Genomic DNA, 19,626 nt, shown 5'->3' on the forward strand with positions numbered 1-19,626 from the left:
TTTTTTTTTTTCCTTTTTTTTTTTTAGCGAAAAATGTATTCACGTGTCGCAGAGCAACTGGGAATGGTGTTCCCGCCTCGTATTGTTCGTACTTTGGGCCTAACTTATATGGGCTTACTATCATAATTGGGCCTTAATGGTTCTTTTCTAACATATTTTTCCCTTAACATATTTACATTTAAATTTCCTCCAATTTAATAACCACAAGAACAAATAATAGATTGTATTTAATATACTCAACAAGTATCATATAAATAATCTATTATATCTCTTATCCATTCACACGTATCAAACAAATTAACATATACTTTTAAAATTTTATTTAGCACCAGAAAAAAAATAAAAAATAAATACATCTATGTTTACAATTTCTATCACTAATTAACAAGCATGCATGATAGAATTTAAGCCCTTTACACACACATATATATATATATATATATATTTATTTATTGTAACACACATGCCCAAACCTTAGAAGACATGAAATTGAAAACGCATAAAAACATTCCCCATGCTGTTCATTAATTAGTAGCAAAAGTGATAGATGAATTTGCCCCATAAAAATATTTCACATGCTTTTGCCAAACCAACACGCACCTGTCTTTGTTCCAGTATTTTTGTCAATACATACATAAATAAGATCTATATTACATATCTGTACAAACTAATATATCAATACGTAATTCTCATTGTGGTCCTTTTTTATTATTATTATTATTTGTACAAATAATCTAAATATAAGTCTAAATTCAATTAAATATTATATATTTTAAAAGAAAATAAAATTTTAATAAAGTAAATATTTGATATTTAATTATACATATATGTTAGTTTTTGTACGATAAATATCAACAATTAATACAAAAAATTTCTTAGAATAGAAGATATCGTGGTGCATAAATAAAGTCATAATAAATTTGGCAGCAAAATAAATTAATCTTTTCAATAAATAAAGTATATAAATTAATATCTTTCGAAAAAAACAATGATATAAAAATCTTGGTCAGAAAAGAAACATCAAATCCAAAGCCAATGATCAAATCGCCCACATGGAGATCAAAGTACTCCAAAAGCGACAATTACAAAGCAAAGATCAAAGTTGCGGATCGTCCAAAAAGACATCAAATCCAAAGCCGATAATCAAATCGTCCACACGGAGACCGAAGTCCTCCAAAAGCAGCAAAGCCAAAGCAAAGATCAAAGTCTCGAATCGTCTAAATAAGACATCAAATCCAAAGCCGATGATAGAATCGCCTACACGAAGACTAAAGTCCTTCAAAAGGCGACAAAGTCAAATCAAAGATCAAAGTTTCGGATCGTCTATAAGAAGACATCAAATTCAAAGACGACGATTAAATCGCCCCACGGAAACCAAAGCCCTCTGAAAGGCGGCAAAGCCAAATCAAAGATCAAAGGCTCGGATCGTCCAAAGAAGATACCAAATCCAAAGCTGACGATCTAATCGCCCACACGGAGACCAAAACTCTTCAAAAAGAGGCAAAGCCAAATCAAAGATCAAAGCCTCGGATCCTCCGAAGAGGATATCAAATCAAAGGCGATGATCAAATCGCTCCCACAAAGACCAAAACCCTCCGAAATGCGGCAAAGCCAAATCAAAGATCAAAGCCTCGGATCGTCCAAAGAGGATATCAAATCCAAAGGCGACGATCAAATCGCCCCCACGGAGACCAAAGCCCTCCGAAAGGCGGCAAAGCCAAATCAAATATCAAAGCCTCAGGATCATCCAAAGAGGATATCAAATCCAAAGGCGACGATCAAATCGCCCCCACGGAGACCAAAACTCTCCGAAAGGCGGCAACGCCAAATCAAATATGAAAGCCTCGGATCGTCCAAAGAGGATATCAAATCCAAAGACAACGATCAAATCGTCCTCACGGAGACCAAAGTCCTCCGAAAGGTGGCAAAGCCAAATCAAATATCAAAGCCTCTCGGATCATCCAAAGAATACACAAAATCCAAAGCTGACGATCGAATCGCCACACGGAGACCAAAGTTCTACAAAATGTGGCAAAACCTAATCAAAGATCAAAGTCTCGAATCATCAAAAGACCAAATTCAAAGTTGATGATCAAATCGCCCACGCGTAAACCAATATCCTCTAAAATGCGGCAAAACCAATGTCCTCTAAAATGCGGCAAAGCCAAATAAAACATCAAAGTTTCAGATTTAAAGACGATATCAAATCTAAAGCCGACGATCAAATTGCCGGAAATCAAATCCCCCAATGTCCGGCAAAATCAAACCCTAAACCAAATTTCTTCGTATGAAGAAAAAAAACTATAAAAAATAAAGTTGGAAAACAAAGAGAATCAAAAAACCATATAGTGAATAAGACCCAATTTAAATTTGAATCAAATATAATATAATAAGTACAAATTTTATATTTATTAAAAATAATATAATTTTTTGTCCACAATATTGAATTCTATTTATTTTATTTCTTTTAATGAAAAAGCCTCTGCATAGGATTATTTTTATTGAGTGGTTTTTTGGGGCTTTCTTTAAATGGGTAATCGGGTTAACTTATTGGGCCGACATAACCGGTCGGTTGGGTCGAATCTGAAGGGCAGAAGAGGTAGCCAATTATATCACGCCACGTGGAATCAGAGTCAACACTTACCAATAAAAACGCTGATTCGATAAATCGTGTTAGCTTTGAACACGCGTTCACGCTGTATTGACGATACTTGGTATTTTCTGGTCCGTTGCACCCGCACACACTCGAATGTATATATATATTAATTAATTAATTAATAAGAAGACAACGGACAAACGTACGTCCCTTTACGGCATTACCTAACAAGCTTGAATTTGAATGATTCGATTTCGTGGATGCCATTGAGCCTCGGATCGTTCAACGACGTTGAAATTTATATGCCAAAAGATCCTGTCGACTTCAGACATCCATCCCCCATTTTGAAGCTTACGTCCGACAATCGTTAGCAGGTGGAGGTAAGTTTTCCAAATACTCCACTGCTGTTGTTTTTCTTGATGATGACGATGATGATGTTGTTTTTGTTATATCGTTAATTGTTATTACAACTGGTTGTAATGATTACACACCAACAGCTCTCATTTGTGCTGCAGCTTTGGGGAAATGTTGACACAGTTGGATACACTGAATGAAAAATAATACTCATAAAAAAGGTAAAATCGATTCACCGCTGAAATTTGATTCTTTCGTCAAGATTTAACAGGTTTTTGTGTGTTCTATCTCAACTCTCATTTTAAGTTTTTCAACCTCATCCCATCTCTGAAAAGTGCCCACAATTTCTGTCCTCTGGAGTTCTCTTTCTCTTCCCCTTTGCTTTTTCTCTTTCTCTTTCACCCCCTTCTCTCTCCCCTAACTGTATGTTCTTGCTCTAAAAGACCCACTCGGAATGGGTTTTCATCAATCTTGGCATTGTGCCACTTCATCTTTCAGACAGTGATGTCAATAAACTATCCTATCCATGCACGCCATTGAGAGCAATTTCAATCCCTTGATTTTAAAAGAACCTTTTTTTTTGTTTTTTAAGTTGTTTCTCAGATTCTCAAGCCCATAAACCTATTTCTGATTTGTGCTTCAAGACAAGACTTTTGTGTTTTTGGGGCAAGTGGTAATGATTTAATTTAATAACGAGTTGAGGGGTCAACAATAAGCTGTGGTAATAAGTATAGCAGCCTTGAAAGCTTGAATTTACAATTTTTTTATTTTTTTTCCCCTCCTTTCTAAGTCGAGCTGGTCAACTTGCAGAAATTTCTTTTTTGCATTTTCTAAAATAAACTTTGTGTGGCCGAGTTATTCTATATATATTATATACTATTAGGTAGGGAGTGGTGGCAGAGGTCAACAATGGCTATTGGAAACAAAATCCAAAAGGAAGAAGGGCCACAGGATCTAAGGAAGCAGCTTGCTGTTGCTGTAAGAAGTATTCAATGGAGCTATGCAATATTCTGGTCCCTTTCATCCAGGCAACCTGGGTAAATCACCTATCTTCACTTCTCTCTCTCTGTCTTTTTTCTTTTTTTGTAAGATCCAAGGGATTGACAAGGAACATTTTGGCTTTAGCAACAGGTCTTTGACAATAAACATTTACAGTTAATCTGAGAGCTGTATTGGATGTTTGTGTTGATTTGTTGCTGTCTCTGGAAAATTTACTGCAATGTGCCATATCAGTACTTCAGTAATTATATCAAAGTTAGTATCTTGAAAACTGTTGTGTATTGGGAGAACTTTCAGCGCTGATCACTTTTTGATTCTGCTGCAACCTTTCTAAATGCTAAACAAACATGTTGTCATTGATATCTCATGTCCGAACTAAGTGGAGATCCCCTGATCTGATTGATGTCCATGGAAAAGACTTTTCACCTGACATTGTGTTAATGGGATCCTTTTCAGGACACTGGAATGGGGAGATGGGTACTACAATGGAGATATCAAAACAAGAAAGACAGTTCAGGCAGCTGAAGTAGACGACGATCAATCAGGACTACATAGGAGTGGCCAATTGATAGAACTTTACGAGTCTTTGTCCCTAGAAGAAACCAACCCTCAACCTAAAAGGCCTGCAGCTGCATTATCCCCAGAAGATCTCACCAATGCAGAATGGTACTTCTTGGTTTGCATGTCTTTTGTGTTCAATTTCGACGAAGGGTAACTCTTCTAACCGATCAAGCTATATCATGAAAGTTTTATTTCTTGGGTGATTCATGTTTGTTATGTCAATTGTTAAGGTTGCCCGGAAGGACATTTGCCAAGAACCAAACCATCTGGTTGTCTGATGCTCATGTTACCGATACCAAAATCTTTTCGCGATCGTTGCTTGCAAAGGCAAGTGAATCTAAACTCTTCTATTTCTTATGAATTCTGGATAGAGTTTTCATCGGAATTACTGAATTCTCTGCCTCTGGATTTTCCACATTGTACACTGTCTGGATTATAATCTGCAATGCTCATTTTCAGAGTGCATCGATCCAGGTACATGTTTTTCCTCAAACGATATGATTAATTAGCTCGAAACATCGTTCTTCATAAAATACCTTGTCCTAAACTTGCAGACAATAGTCTGCTTTCCCCATTTTGGAGGTGTAGTCGAGCTGGGAACGACTGAACCGGTATTTCACCATAATCCTTCTAAAGATCATCCCTGCACGATCTAATGTCGAACGAGTTTACTAATGTCTGAATTCCTTGTAAAGGTTTCGGAGGATCTGAATCTGATTCGCCACGTAAAGATGTTATTCCTGGGTTCCTCGGAGATTCCTAACCATATTCCTAACCATATCTCCAACAGCAACGCAGATGATGCCGGAGACACTCTCGATCAGCACTTGGACTGTCCCGGTGACGTCATATGTTCCCCGACCAACTGCTCGGTTGAGTTTCCAGACAATCTGCTGACAAACGAATCGAATTTTGTCGAAGGTGTCAGTAGGGGGCCTTCCCAAATGCAGCAGTGGCCATTCATGAACGATTCGATGACTTCCAGCGACTGTGTATCCCGAACTTATGGTGATCTTTTGGACAATGCTCAAGAACACCGTCGTAAGAACACAGCTGGCGTTGCAGGCGACGAAAATCATTACCACAGTGTGCTGTCGAATCTTTTGAAGAGTTCCCACCAGTTGCTCCTCGATCCGTATATCAGAAACAGAGTCAAAGATTCGAGTTTCATCCCCTGGAGGAACGACAGAGTATCATCGAGTGGTCGAACGCCGCAGAGTGGAACTCATCAGAGACTGCTAAAGAAAGTACTGTTCGATGTCGCCCGTATGCATGAAACTTTCAGGCTCGAATCCAGTAAGCAAAAGGGCATCGCCAAACCGGAAGGAGAAGAAAACGACAGAAACCATGTTCTTTCCGAGAGGAAGCGCAGGGAGAAGATAAATGAGAGGTTCTCGATTCTTGGATCGCTAGTGCCATCCGGTGGCAAAATAGATAAGGTATCGATACTCGATCATACCATAGATTACCTAAGGAAGCTTGAAAGAAAGATCGAGGAGCTGGAATCGAGCAACGAATTGAACTCAACAACTCACACTAAGGCTTACGACGCCATCGAGAGGACCTCTGACAATTATGGCCCCAACACCATCAAGAAGCCATTGACGAACAAGAGAAAGAGATTTGAAATGGACATAACAGGATGCGAAAACAGCAATGTCGACAAGGTCAATGTCAGCGTCACGGACAGGGATGTGTTGGTTGAGATACAATGCTGTTGGAAAGACAGCACCGTAGTCGAAGTTATGGAAGCTATAAGCAAACTACGAATGGATACGCTAACGGTTCAATATTCCAACGCCGATGGAATTATCTCCATGACCATAAAAGCCAAGGTATGAATAGAATCAAAGCTCAAACCTGGGCAATAATGTTCTACTACATTCACAGTTACAACATGAATTTCAGCTAACTGGTGTGTTACCAATCTGCAGAACAAGGGATTGAAGGCTGCATCACCAAATGTTATCAGAGAAACTCTCCACAAAGTCATAAGAATGTGCTGAAAGCAGGAGATTTTTTTGCTGAGAAAAATTCTGGGTGTTGATTAACTTATCAGTAACCCAAAGAATGTATGTAACTTGAGGGAATTTTCCAAGTAGTTAATCAAATTATCATCTTTCAGAAAATTAAAATCTCCTAATTGAATGAAGTAAATCTGGAAAAGACGGGTCATTGATTACTAAAAGGGGATCATTAGGGGAGCTCAAAAGCTATGGAGTTTTGGCAGCAACAGCATGGCCTGGTTTTATGTTCAAATACCCAAAAACAAAAGCAAAGCAGTCTCACATGGGTAGGAGAAAACACTTTAACTGTCCTTTTTCAATCATTAAACCTAACATAAAATAAATCAATAATAAAGATCTTACCTGTTTACCTTTTTTTGGGGGGTATGCATGAAAAAGAACAAATAATGCCTCAAAATTGCCAAAAGACAAGTTTTGCACAAAATAAACCAGAAAAGAACTTGGATGATCAACAACTACCAATTACTTTTCACAAAGATTAAGCGGACAGGCCAATTGGGTGGTTTTCAGACAAGTTGCTGTAGGGGGGAATAAGAACATATGATTATGGCCATCAAATGATTTAAAACTGCTATACGATCAACCGAGTGTTAATCATTTAACAAAATGACAGCAGATTTTGCAGCACAGGCAAATAAATAGGTGTATTTGGTAAATGCATGAACAGGAGTTGCAAAAAGTGAAGAAAAATATGATCTTTGCACAATTTAATGCCTTATATCTAAGATCTATTCCCATTCAATAGTGGAAGGTGGCTTTGAAGTAATGTCCAGAAGGACTCGGTTTACACCGGGAACTTCATTGCAAATCCTTGTCGACAGATCAGCAAGAAACTTGTGATCGAAGTAATACCTGATTTTTGCAAAGGAACACCAAGGGATCATCAAAACCAAATGATAACAACAATAGTCAACAAAATTAAATAAATAAGATAATGCATACCAATCAGCAGTCATCCCATCTTGACTCGTGACAGCCCTAAGAGTGATGGCATAGCTGTGAGTTCTTTGGTCGCCTTGAACTCCAACAGTTAGCACTGGCATGAAAACCGCAAATGCTTGCCATATAGAGTCGTAAATGCCAGCTTGTTTGATAGATTCAATGAAAATTTCATCTGCCTGAAATATCCATTTTTATATAAAATTGGTCAGCTCCAGTTCAATATCCCATATGCAATTCAAAAGTTTGATATGTACCTTGCGAAGAATTTCCAACCGATTCCCTAAGGTTACATCCCCAGGAATGCGTACTGCGAGGCCAGGCCCCGGGAACGGATGGCGCTTCAAGAACCCCTGTGGAACACCCATAATCTTTCCTAGTTCACGTACCTTTAGAAAATAACAGAGAATCGTATCATTAGAGAATATTAGGCGCAGGAAAAAAGAGGATCCAGCGAATGCTGGAACCGTGAACAGACTGCCGGTGATAAGCCGGATTTTTTTCAAGTTTTTAAGGAACTTGAAAGTTCATACCTCATCCTTAAATAAAAGCTTAAGTGGTTCAATAAGCTTCAATTTCATGTCCTTAGGGAGTCCTCCAACATTATGATGGCTTTTGATGGTGTGAGAGTGAGTCCTTCCACTTCCCGGGGGAGGGCAAGATTCAATCACGTCGGGGTATAAGGTTCCTTGAACCAAGAACGTAGGTTTCTTCCCCAATTCTTTTTCTAAATCATGGGCAAAAGCATCGAATATACTGATGAATTCACTTCCAATGATTTTCCTCTTCTTTTCAGGCTCTGTTACGCCCTTGAGCTTGCTGAGAAATTGCTCTGAAGCATCGACACAAGTAACAGGTAAATGAAGATCCTTCTTGAATGTTTCCATCACCCTCTCCTTCTCCTTCCACCTATAAGCGCGAAAAGGAAAAACGCCAGAGCAGGCATGTCAATAACAAAAATAATCATACTCCAAAACCCGTTAAAACAACATGGTATCTGACCTTAACAATCCATTGTCAACAAAAACACAATGAAGCCTGTCTCCAATTGCCTTGTGCACAAGTGTAGCGGCAACTGTTGAGTCCACACCTCCGGACAGTGCACATATGACATGATCTTCAGGTTTCACAGTGCTTTTAATAACCTTTAATTCTTCCTCCAGAACATCTTCCATCGTCCAGCCAGCAGAAATTCCACATAGGTCAAATAGAAAATATTTCAGAGTCTCCATTCCTTCTGGAGAGTGCGTTACCTGCAAAGAAATCTAGTAAACTTCCCATACCAGATGCTGGAACAATTTTATACTTTGAATTGGCATTACTGTAAGCTAAAAAGCAGCAGTTTGATCGAATAACAAAAGGTAAACAGAGAATGACATGCCTATCAGCTCATTGCAGTTTCATACAATTGTTGTAATGCAATCAAATTCGACAAAATCGATGACTTCTCTTTTTTGTCTAATGTATCTTTTAGCCTCAGAGATAACATGAAACATCAAAACCTGCTGGAAATAGAACATTCCCTAGAAAAAGAATACCCAAAACACATCATACCCAGTAATAAAATAGCATCTTGCTCATTAAAAATGCCATTTTTACACACACACACACACACCAAGAAACAGCTTTATACCAAAAGCAATAGAATACAATAAATTCCATTACAATTCATATTACCTCAGGATGATACTGCAAGCCATAAAACCTCCTCCCAAGATTCTCCACCGCAGCAACGCCGCCCTGTCTGCTCCTCGCCACCACTTCAAAACCCTCCGGCAACCTCACCGCCTCATCGCCATGGCTCATCCACACGCTCTGCCCATCCCCGACTTTCTTGTTCCCGAACAGTCCAACCGCCTTCACCACTTCAATCTCCATCCTTCCATACTCCTGCTTCTCCCCAACCCTCACCTCCCCACCCAATTGCTGCACAATCAACTGCAACCCGTAGCATATGCCCAGGACGTGAATCTTGTTGGTCTCCACGTACTCAATGAACCCCGGCGGGAAGCACGGCGCGTTCGGCGCGTGGACGCTGTGAGGGCCGCCGGACAGAATTATCACCCGCGGGCTGAGGTCGGAAATCGATTTTAAGGAAGAAGTGCCGTTGATGCACAGAGAGAAAACGTTGAGGGCGCGGATTCTTCGAGTAATTAGATGGGTGTACTGCGAACCGAAATCCAAAATCAGAACAAGATTGGTTTTAACGTCTTCGGCGTCCATCTCCCGCAGGAATTTTGCTGATTCAGGATGGCTGCAGCAAGCAATAATGGCGGAGGAGGGGTTTAGCCGTTTAGGGTCAAATGGGAGCTAGGGTTTAGCAACGGGTTTTAATATGGGGGCGGGAATGCCATTGGGCAACCTCAATTATTACCCTATTTATATTTACATAAAACCCTCCAAGAATTTGACCAAATTTGATCCACTTTGATAAATAAGATACCAATTCCGAAACTTTCAAACAAACCCGTGAACATAAACCACTCGATATTTCGACCAAACCCGTCAATTGTATGGTCAGAAATTATTGTGTATAAAAGTCATGTTGGTGTATTCTTATGGCGATTTAACAGCTTCGAATCAAATGAAATTACATTCCCATGGTGGTTTACATATGTTTTTCATGCCAGGGATTCTAATACAATTTCCAGTATGCATTCTTCAAGGAAGTCCTCTGAAATGTCAGCTGTGATTTGCTCGGTGCCGAGGCTAAAATCCAGCCATGATCCAAAGCTCACATCTTTTGACACTACATCGTCCACTGTTCTTTTCTCGGTCCAAGGAAGAAGATAGAGAGCGGCTTCCGCCATGATCTTATCAATCACAAGTTCTTCAAGTGAGAAAGACGAGAATTTCTGTATTACACATCCTTGCCGGATAGGAAATCGGAAACTGGACCGGTGCAACGATAGCAGAACTTCGTTTGTAAGATCGAACAGAAGCTTAGTATCAAAATGACAATCACCAGACAGAAACCGTTCTTGATCGTAATGAAGCAGCTCTCCCGATCCACACCTGGTTTCTGATAGCCTATCCCAATTCAAAGACGAAGCTTTCAACACCGAATGCACAAACTCGGAGAGTTGATGATGGTCTAGCTCTTCGATGCAGGAACTTGTCTTTTTCGATACCTCATGTGGGCTCGACTTTGATGAGCTTTCTTCGTAGTCGAGGTGGAGCTGCAGAGCTGCAAATGGTTCTAAGTTCATTTAGTTAGTTCTGTTTTACGAATCGGATAAAGTTCTCAGGAATTTACTACGCACCAATTCGAATGATAGCAGCGCGATCAGGACTATTGGCATCCTCTCGGAACAATGGCTCGAGCACAGATACCGGGCTCTGATGTTCTTGAAACTTATTGCTTTCGGCCACTTCTGTCTGTCCGACACTCGAAGGAGTAGATGGAAGATCATCCACCATTGATGCAGACACTTCATCCTCTGAGAGTGAATTCTGCAGAGCAAACAACATATCATTAGGACATCGAAAGAAGAAAAGCCGGACAAAAGCAACCAAGTACGAATCAGGGCCACAATTAGAATCTTTACATTTTCATCGTCACGGCCTAACTTAATTGACTCTTTTATCTCTATAGTCCCTGCAATATCAGTGGTGTTAATTTGATTTGAAACTTCGGCGAATGAATTCACAGAAGGAAGTGTAATGACCAGACCAAAGTTGTTACTGTCTGCTGTGAAAACATTGGTTCCACGGCCTTCTCCTTTCTTGCTTCGATGCCGAGGAGATATCTTTGTCCCATCAAATCTTTGTACAATGGCTTTCGATGACAGACTCGAGCAACCTTTTCTTCTTCCATTTATTATTAGAGAATTGCTGTAAGGACTAAATCTCATCTGTGCAGAACATGAACAATACTGGCTCAAGTCATGCTCGGGCGAGGCAAGAATTCCCTTCAATGTTCTAAAAGATTTTTCTCGATTCATAGCCTCAACTTCTCTTACATTTTCCAATCTTTTGGAAAGATGCCTTTTCACCTCATCGAATTCCTGTTTCATTGAGAAATCTAGTTTCTTGCGGACAGCATCGGACGCAACAACCACTGCTTGTTTCTTCTGTAAGTGTCTTTTTGTTTTGGAGGAATCGGAATTACTCATTGCCTTATCCACGATAGAATCATGAGAAGTAATTTCTCTTTTAGTAAAGCCTCCGAATGTATGTTTCAATCTTTTCTTTATCGCGCCAATAGAAAAGGATTTCCGGCGAGCATCAGACATCATTGGATTAGACAAGACTGGCGAGCAATGACAGGTTACACTTTCCGAACGCTTTGTGAAATGGCTGCCAGGCTTCATTGTCTTCCTACCTAATGGCTCGAAAGCTTCTTTCACCGACTGCAAATGGCTAGTGTTCTTGCAGTGGCTCGACAGCAGAGTGCTCGAATCAGACCAGAGATCCATGAACAGATCCTTGTCTGAATTCAACACATAATTAGCCCCTGAATTCTTGCCTTGTTTTCGAATAAGGCTGTCGATAAACATCTGATCAGCTATGGCTTTGGCTTTGATTTGAACTTGGTGCATACTGATCCGATCGATCTCATTATATTTCCCACGATTTGTTCTTGTCTGAAAATAGTCGGAGAGTAAATCGGATAAAGTGTCAGCAGTGCTCAATTGAGGGGGAGACAATCGACGAGCCATTCGGGTGTTCTTCCTGGCTCTCTTGTGACCTTTTACAAGACAATCAACAACCTCGGAATTTATACTGTTTCTAGTTCCATGTTCATCTTCTTGAATGAGATTCCCACCATTTCTTGCACTTGCAGTAACTCCAACTAAACCCGGTTCACTCTGAATATACAAAAAAAAAAAACATGAAGTTTGAAATTTTGCAAGTGTTCTATCTGTGTATGATGCAATAAAACAACAAGAGATGTAAGAAATGAGTGCTTACTCTATCATCTCGACATTCTTGATTAAGGTGGTCGAATCTTCTGGAACTGTCGCCATTGGAGATGAGCTTAGGAGGAGTGGGGGTAAGAAGATGACATGATTTGAGAATAGCAGACAAGCCCCACATACAGGTGTACTCATATCTCTCCTTGTCTGGGATTCTTGTCGATGATCTCCTCTTCGCCATTGCAGATTAATGCAGAAGGCACTTCACAATTACACGCACAGCTCAGCAAACAGAACCCAAGAAAATTAATCAAAGAAGAAACCAACAAATCACTAAAACCAAACAGTGACAAAATAAAACAATGATGAGTCAACCCATTCTTCATAAATTGCTCAAATCTCTCCCTAATTTCATGCCGCAGCTGAACCCACCATAGCCCCTATTATTCTATTCTTCAAGCAACAAGACAGGGGAGGGGGTGGGTTGGGGTGGGGGGTGGTTGAGGGTACCCTCACTAACCCTTTTAAGAACTAAGAGAAAGAATGGATGGATGAAGAAAACGCCATGGGAGAACACTAAAAAAGAGTATCATGAGTTTGTTTGTTTGCATCCATTTGTAGTATTATTGTTATTAATTAATTAATTGAATTAACTACTGCATAGCCATTGCAATTAATTATTATTATTATTATTATTATTATTATTATTATTTATTTTCAATAAGAGTGTGACGTGACATTTGACTATTATATACTAATACTGCCACCACACTACACTATTATATAGGAGTATGCATTTTCTGGTTTTGCTTCAGCCGTTGGAAAATCATTCAGCTCAAGAAAGATTGATTTTTTCTTGTTTATTTATTTGGATTAATGTTACCAGAAAGTAATTTATTGCACAAGTCATTTGTCTGTAGTGGGACAGTAGACTGTGATTATTCTAATCACTTTACACGTACGACTCGACAGGCTGACTCATGGTGGTGTCTTGTCCTGCTGCTACCTTTTGTTTTTTATTTTCAGTATTTGCGTTCTGGTCCTCCAATTATTCTTTGATTTTAGTTTGGTGCTTGAGCTTCTATAATAGTTTTAGTTAACGAAATTGATTAAAAAGAAATTGATGTGGACATTGGTTAATTTCTCTGCCCCACAATATTTTTTATTGATTAAAATTTTCTACTAACGGGTGATGTTTAGGTGCATTATTGTGAGCTGGTGGGTTGATAAAAGAAGTCAATAGGAGTTACTGTTTATAAATATTATATATATATATATATTAGCTATTAAATCAAAATTTGAGCAATTATTCAATTATCTACTGCTGACGAGCGAGGGCATAGCTAGCAAATTGACACCCATTTATATTTATCGCACAACATTGGTTTTTATAATTAAAATATTTGCAATAGGCACAAATATTAAGCCAAAAAAAGGACACATCCACCGGCACACACAAAAAAGAACGTTGCAGATTTATGTATATATTTATTAGGAAATTAATAATTAATTTACAATAGATGAAATCGTGTTACAGAATGGAATCGTGTTATTGTCGGCACGAGTGTTTGATGGAGCAAGTTTCGGAAGATGATGTAACCTGCATGATTTACGAATATCGGTCCAGGGGCATTCTGGTACTTTCGAATGCTAAAGCTACCTCATCTTATTCTTAGCATTATTAAATAAGCATTATTTAACATAATAATAATTATAATCTCAAAAAAAAAAAAAAAATCAAACCGAAAAGATTACTAGTATTGTTATTAAAACTGAAAGATAAGACTCTGTCTACACTGACTATCACTATCAATTTTTTTCAAAATTCTAAAACTTTCAAAACTTCTATCTAAAGAGAAATCCAAGTTTAATTTAACTCATGTAAATGTACTGTAACTTCTTAATGGAACCAAAGAGCAACACAATTATATATAACAAAAATCAGTGTAATTTGAATGGATCAATGTAAAGATAAATTGATCATTTTGATAACATTTACTACCAAAAAAAGGGAACATAGTGTCAAGAGATCGAAGCTTACAGTGGATCAAAGGTATGACCTTTCCGGCAACATGGCAAAACCCGGCGGCAGACAATGGTTGGTGCATGTATGCGAACCAATGAGCAACAATAGAGCTGTCCATGAACTCCCGCACACCATTGAAAGCTGCTTTGGAAGTCCCTGTGAGTAAGCCTGCAATGAAGCACAGTAACTGGCTATGAGCGAGTGGTAGATGGCTACCGATCAGTAAATACTACGAAATACCTTCACCAATACAATGTGATTGTTCTACAACTATTTACTATAATTGATCAAATTTTATACGGATGAATAGGAATATCAGATGCTAACCATTCCACTGTTATTTGTAATGTCTATGAACAATAAAACCAATAAACATTAGAAAACAGCAAACCTGGATAAGTCATAGGGAATTCGGAAAGAAATGTACACGTTCACAGACTGCTGCAACTACAAACTTTTCAACTTGAAACACATCTAATGCAGTTCCACTTTAGCTAATTCACCCGCACTAACACCCAAGTCGAGTATATTAGCTTTTCCACTATAAACTTCACGAAGCCTAGGAACATGGCTTCATACTCACTAACGAACTTCTCCAAGAAATCCTTTTCGGTTATAGTAACCACAGTTAGAAGGCTAAATGATTTTTCTACCAACCCCTTCACCACCAAGAGCTTAATAACTTGAATTCTATGTACGATCCTCTTATCTAAACTGTAATGAAGCATAGATGGACGTCTAGCAATATCTCTAGGTTGGCACTTCACCTCACTCACAAGAAAATCCATTGTAGACAGTATCTTATTCTCAGATAGAAGCATACAGTGAGGATCAAGTGAAAAGGCAGTATGAATGTCGGAGTCAGACCAACCCCATTTGCGGTAAGCTTCTTCCCTGCTTTCCAAGCTGACTCGCTTGTAGTATCAATAGCTTTCACTGCAATGACAAATATATGTTTCGAGATATCGTATCCTAAGTCAATAACCCGTTCAACTACCTTAGTAAGTTCATCACTTCTCCTAGCCAAAATGTAGGGACCATATAAAACCAATGCTGTGATATATTAGTGTCACTCACTCCATACTTTCTCAGAATATCTACACTAGCAATAATTCTACGTATGGAACAACTGTTATATAATATGTTCAGACTTCAGAGAAATGAACGCACGCATGACTTTCTCATCACTCTGCAACATATTCCTCAAAAATTGATAGAGAGAGATGATGCGTTTGTTAAGACCGGCCGTCAGAATTGTAGGGTTTCTAGAACAGATAGTAACAAGAACATGAACAGGCATACCTACAGAGAGGAAAAATTGGAGTTTAGGCAAAATATTTTTTCCTGAGCATCGAAAGAGTACGCGGGGGGTCTGTAGTGGCTAATTTGGTGATATCGCCATCGCTGAAGCCTTGGCTTTTGAAGATGGTTATTAAAGAATCTACTTTCTCAGGGAATTTGAGGATTACCTTTTCTGATATAGCTGTAGCAGCTGCCGGGGGCAGACCGCAGGAATTTATCAAGTAAGAACATGTAAGAGATCGTTGTTGATCACTCACAATTTTTTGCGGACTCACAGAAAGACCTAATCAACGAAATTGAATTTTGGGCACACTTCATATATTTCGGGCCACAACCAAAATTCGAAACCCTAACATGCTTTCTGTGCAAAAGATTAAACACCGGTCTGAACATTTTTCTGAAAACAGGAACAAATAACCAAGAGAATCAATCAATTGGGGGATCACCTACCAAAACGCCATACGGCGAGAATGAAGTGGTTTTATCGAGAAATTGCAATCTCGTTAAAACAAACATACTTCAAACAAGAATCACACACAATTCTGTAGCCATCTGCAGTTCGATCCTCGAAACCCTAACAGCCGATTGGTCTCGCGCCTCCAATACGAAGGGCGGGCCCGTATTGGCAAGCCCAGCCCGATTTAAGACGGGTCTGGGACACTATGCTCCCAAACATCTGGAGTATTGATAATATAATAAAATAATGATTTAGAATTGATTTATATGAAGCATAATAATTTTCACCACGAATTATTTGTAAAAATATTTCGAATAGCAATGAATAATATAGCATTTTAAATAAATATATTTATTGGGTACAAATATATTTTTTTTTTTAATAACGTGGAAATCGCAGCCGTTATCGAAAGTGAACTGACATGGATACGAAAAGATCGGGACTTGCAATTCCACATATTCCAATCGGACCAGTCTCGAGAGCTCGAGCGAAAGCGTGCATTGAAAAATTGCAAGGCCTAATAAAGAAATTAGAGAATTGAAGCCCAACCAACAATGTTACAACATGCGAGGACTTGATGGAAAGCCTAGGGCGAATGCCGTTGTTGTAAAGGTTACATTGGAGCTTGCAACGCCTCAACCGGAAAACTAACAGAAAAGTTGTGCAAACTTAAGAGTTTGCTAAAATAGAGGGTTTAATAGGTAATTATATAAACCTAGGTTGCACGTGCTCAAGTGGGATGGACCATCTATTGGGACCACTTATACATATACATATATAATAAACTCTCTCACATGCCTCTCACATGCAAGAGGGGACCATTAGCTAGGTGTCAATCAATGAGAGGTTACTTAGTTATACTAGAAAAATCACTCCACTTGCCTCTTCCTCCACTCCTATAAATAGGACTCTTAAAGTGCTTTGTAAAACACACCAACCAAATATATTTTTGTGAATATTTGATCATTTATGATAATTTCCTTTTTATGGAAAGTTATGCTTGATAGCAATACTTTTTCTTTTAGTCTAATATTTCATGGAATGCAATTTCATTGCATGCTCCGTGGGGTTTAGTTTAAAAATTCGGGTTTGAGTATAAAGCTTCAAGTTCGTGGCATTTGGGGAAAATGGAAGAGCTCTCCAAAATGTCGACCGAAATGGTGCCTTCGTAGAGGATGGTTCGATGCTAGAAGGGTATCGGATCGTTCTTACATTAGTACTTACTTAGGTTTGCTTCTGTCCTGTGAAGTTGATCAATTCGGTCCATGACATGAACCCATGACCTCATGCAAATACCATACTTTCTAATATGAAGATTTTTTACATACACATTATTTATTAGGCCATCTCCAACCCAGCACCATTAATGGTGCTGGATTGGTAAATTTAACCAAAAAAATGACGTTGCTTTCTATATATATTTTTTTTCAATTCTAAAATTTTTAATTTTAATTTTTAAATTTTTATTTATTTTTCTAAATTTTTTAAAAAAATATTTTAAATTATAAAAATAAATTTTTTAAAAATAATAGAAAAAAATAAATATTTGAAGAATAATAGTGAAAAATAGAGTTATGGTTGAAATAAAATTACAGTAGCTAAAGTTAGAGTTAAAACTGAATAAATAAAGTCTATGGTTGAAGATGGCCTTAACAATAAACTTTAATATATATATATATATATACACATAAATTTGGAGGCAAGAAAATGAAATGTCAATACTTGACAAAAAGGTGTAACATACAAGTTGATTTATTTTGAGAAGAACTTCCGCTAGAGTATGCTAGGTGAAAAATGAGCCTCAATGCGAAAACAACATATTTATACATAGAGTATCTATAAAAATAATCATATATAACAGACAAGACCTGAAAGCGTCCGAGTTTGAATCCATAATCTCACAGTCATTAGTCCATTCTCACACCACTAGATCGTCTCTTACGTATCTATAAGTTTTTCATTCTATTGCCAATCGATTGAGCCCTAACGCCGCGATAAACTTCCAGAAGCTCAGGAACATGGCCGTGTTTCCTAACAAATCTCTCCAGGAAACAATGTTCACTGTAAGAAATCAAAGATGAAAGTTTATAGGATCTCTCTAACAAACCCTTTTCCATCAAGAGCTTAATGACCCGGCATCTGGGTGCGACTCTCTTATCCAAACAGTACAAAAGGACCCGTGGAGTTTTAGCTATATCTTTTGGTTGGCAGTCCATCTCCTTCACAAGAAACTCCATTGTGCGCATAATCTTATCCTCAGATACCAGCATACAATACGGATGAAGTGAAAAGGCCGTAAGGATATCAGGGTCCGACCAACCACATCTACGATACAATTCTTCCTTGCGCTTCCAAGCTGACTTGCTCAAGCAAGAAAGTGTATGGACTGCAAGGATAAAGGAAAACTTAGAGGTGTCCATCCCCAATTCAATAGCCCTTTCCACTGCCTTAACAACCCAATCAATTTTCCTCGTCAGTACATTAGAATGATATTCCAGCAAAAACTTGATGTTAGAATCACTCACTCCATACTTCCTCAAGATATCGACATTAGCAGAAGCACGATGATTTAAAGTAGTCGTAAGAGAATGCGGCCCTATGGTACTGAATGCACGTACTACCTTCTTATCACTTTGCAATATATTCTTCAGATAATCATAAAATGGGATGATGCATTTGTCAAGGCTGGAACCTAGAAGAGTAGGGCATCTGCTAATCATCCCTGTTAGAACATGATGAGGCATGCCTATTGAATCGAAAAATCTGAGTTTAGGCAAAACAGTTTTGTCAGGGTGGGAGGAGAGTAACTTGGAATACTTAGTTACTAATCTAGTGATTTGTACATCACTGAAACCATAAGTTTTGAGGATGGTTAACACAGACTCTGCATTCCTCAGGGATTTGAGGATTAGCTTTTCGGACACAACTGTAGCAGCTACAGGGGACAGTTTGCAGGAATTTATCAAAAAAGACAATGTCTGAGATCGCTGTTGATCACAGACATTGTTTGCCGACTCGCAGAAAGACCTAATTATCGAATTGGCATGTTGGGGAAAACCCAAATATTTCGGGTAACACCCAAAATTACAAACCCTAACAAATCGCAAAAGATTGAACATCGGATTGAACAATTTTCTAACAACGGAACAAATAAACAAGACAACACATGGAGATCAACAAGTCACCAAGCAGAATGACGTACGGCGAGGATGAAGTTGTTCGTCGTGATATTGCAATTTCGTGAAGAAACATATATCAACCTGGAACTACGCACATTCAGTTGAGAAGTAAGAAATGCGAAACAGAACACCTCTACCTACGTTACGCAGGGCGAGGAGAAAGACAGCCGCAGGGCCTGTCGATTCAATTTTGGAAACCCTAGAATCCGATTCATGTGGCTTTGCGATCTTCGACTCGAATTCGAGCACCAATGCTTCGTTAGTATATAAATCTTAAGTTTAGATAGAAGTTATTGTATCAAAAGTTCAGTTTACGTAAATACTAAA

At 38.6% G+C, this 19,626-nt stretch overlaps 4 protein-coding genes across 17 annotated transcripts; 1 reads left to right on the top strand and 3 right to left on the bottom strand.

The window, feature by feature from the left end:
* Positions 1 to 2,799: 2,799 nt before the first annotated feature.
* On the top strand, positions 2,800 to 6,793 carry LOC127265545 (transcription factor GLABRA 3). 3 transcript variants are annotated; one of them, XM_051295385.1, is made up of 9 exons: positions 2,800 to 2,976; positions 3,112 to 3,171; positions 3,834 to 3,987; positions 4,406 to 4,615; positions 4,741 to 4,837; positions 4,970 to 4,984; positions 5,065 to 5,121; positions 5,206 to 6,345; positions 6,445 to 6,793. In XM_051295385.1, exons 2-9 carry the CDS (start codon positions 3,147 to 3,149, stop codon positions 6,514 to 6,516), a joined length of 1,770 nt encoding a protein of 589 aa, XP_051151342.1. In that variant the 5' UTR covers positions 2,800 to 2,976; positions 3,112 to 3,146; the 3' UTR covers positions 6,517 to 6,793. The 3 variants fall into 3 exon arrangements, with proteins under 3 accessions (XP_051151342.1, XP_051151341.1, XP_051151340.1); XM_051295384.1 differs by having other exon boundaries at positions 3,094 to 3,171; positions 4,406 to 4,660; positions 6,445 to 6,790; XM_051295383.1 differs by having other exon boundaries at positions 4,406 to 4,660; positions 6,445 to 6,789.
* A 318-nt stretch (positions 6,794 to 7,111) lies between these two features.
* Positions 7,112 to 9,839, bottom strand: LOC127265546 (uncharacterized). The gene is made up of 6 exons (XM_051295387.1): positions 9,154 to 9,839; positions 8,479 to 8,729; positions 8,010 to 8,385; positions 7,734 to 7,865; positions 7,480 to 7,655; positions 7,112 to 7,389 (listed from the first exon to the last, which is right to left on the bottom strand). Exons 1-6 carry the CDS (start codon positions 9,697 to 9,699, stop codon positions 7,266 to 7,268), a joined length of 1,605 nt encoding a protein of 534 aa, XP_051151344.1. The 5' UTR covers positions 9,700 to 9,839; the 3' UTR covers positions 7,112 to 7,265.
* Positions 9,840 to 9,950: 111 nt separating this feature from the next.
* On the bottom strand, positions 9,951 to 19,625 carry LOC127265542 (uncharacterized). Of its 12 annotated transcripts, XM_051295382.1 has the most exons (8): positions 19,441 to 19,618; positions 16,114 to 16,339; positions 14,377 to 14,529; positions 12,391 to 12,597; positions 11,150 to 12,287; positions 11,025 to 11,074; positions 10,740 to 10,929; positions 9,951 to 10,675 (listed from the first exon to the last, which is right to left on the bottom strand). In XM_051295382.1, the coding sequence occupies exons 4-8, from the start codon at positions 12,574 to 12,576 to the stop codon at positions 10,098 to 10,100; spliced, it is 2,142 nt and encodes a 713-aa protein (XP_051151339.1). In that variant the 5' UTR covers positions 12,577 to 12,597; positions 14,377 to 14,529; positions 16,114 to 16,339; positions 19,441 to 19,618; the 3' UTR covers positions 9,951 to 10,097. The 12 variants fall into 12 exon arrangements, 11 of the variants coding, with proteins under 11 accessions (XP_051151339.1, XP_051151338.1, XP_051151337.1 ...); XM_051295381.1 differs by having other exon boundaries at positions 9,951 to 10,663; positions 11,025 to 12,287; XM_051295380.1 differs by lacking the exons at positions 16,114 to 16,339; positions 19,441 to 19,618 and adding exons at positions 15,233 to 15,297; positions 15,831 to 16,103 and having other exon boundaries at positions 11,025 to 12,287.
* LOC127265547 (uncharacterized) lies at positions 17,857 to 19,299 on the bottom strand. Its single transcript, XM_051295388.1, has one exon. The coding sequence runs from the start codon at positions 19,237 to 19,239 to the stop codon at positions 18,067 to 18,069; it is 1,173 nt and encodes a 390-aa protein (XP_051151345.1). The 5' UTR covers positions 19,240 to 19,299; the 3' UTR covers positions 17,857 to 18,066.
* Position 19,626: the final 1 nt, after the last annotated feature.

Source organism: Andrographis paniculata, unplaced genomic scaffold (genome assembly GCF_009805555.1).
Source record: "Andrographis paniculata isolate CXL003 unplaced genomic scaffold, ASM980555v1 Contig73END, whole genome shotgun sequence".
Classification (NCBI taxonomy): Eukaryota; Viridiplantae; Streptophyta; class Magnoliopsida; order Lamiales; family Acanthaceae; genus Andrographis; species Andrographis paniculata.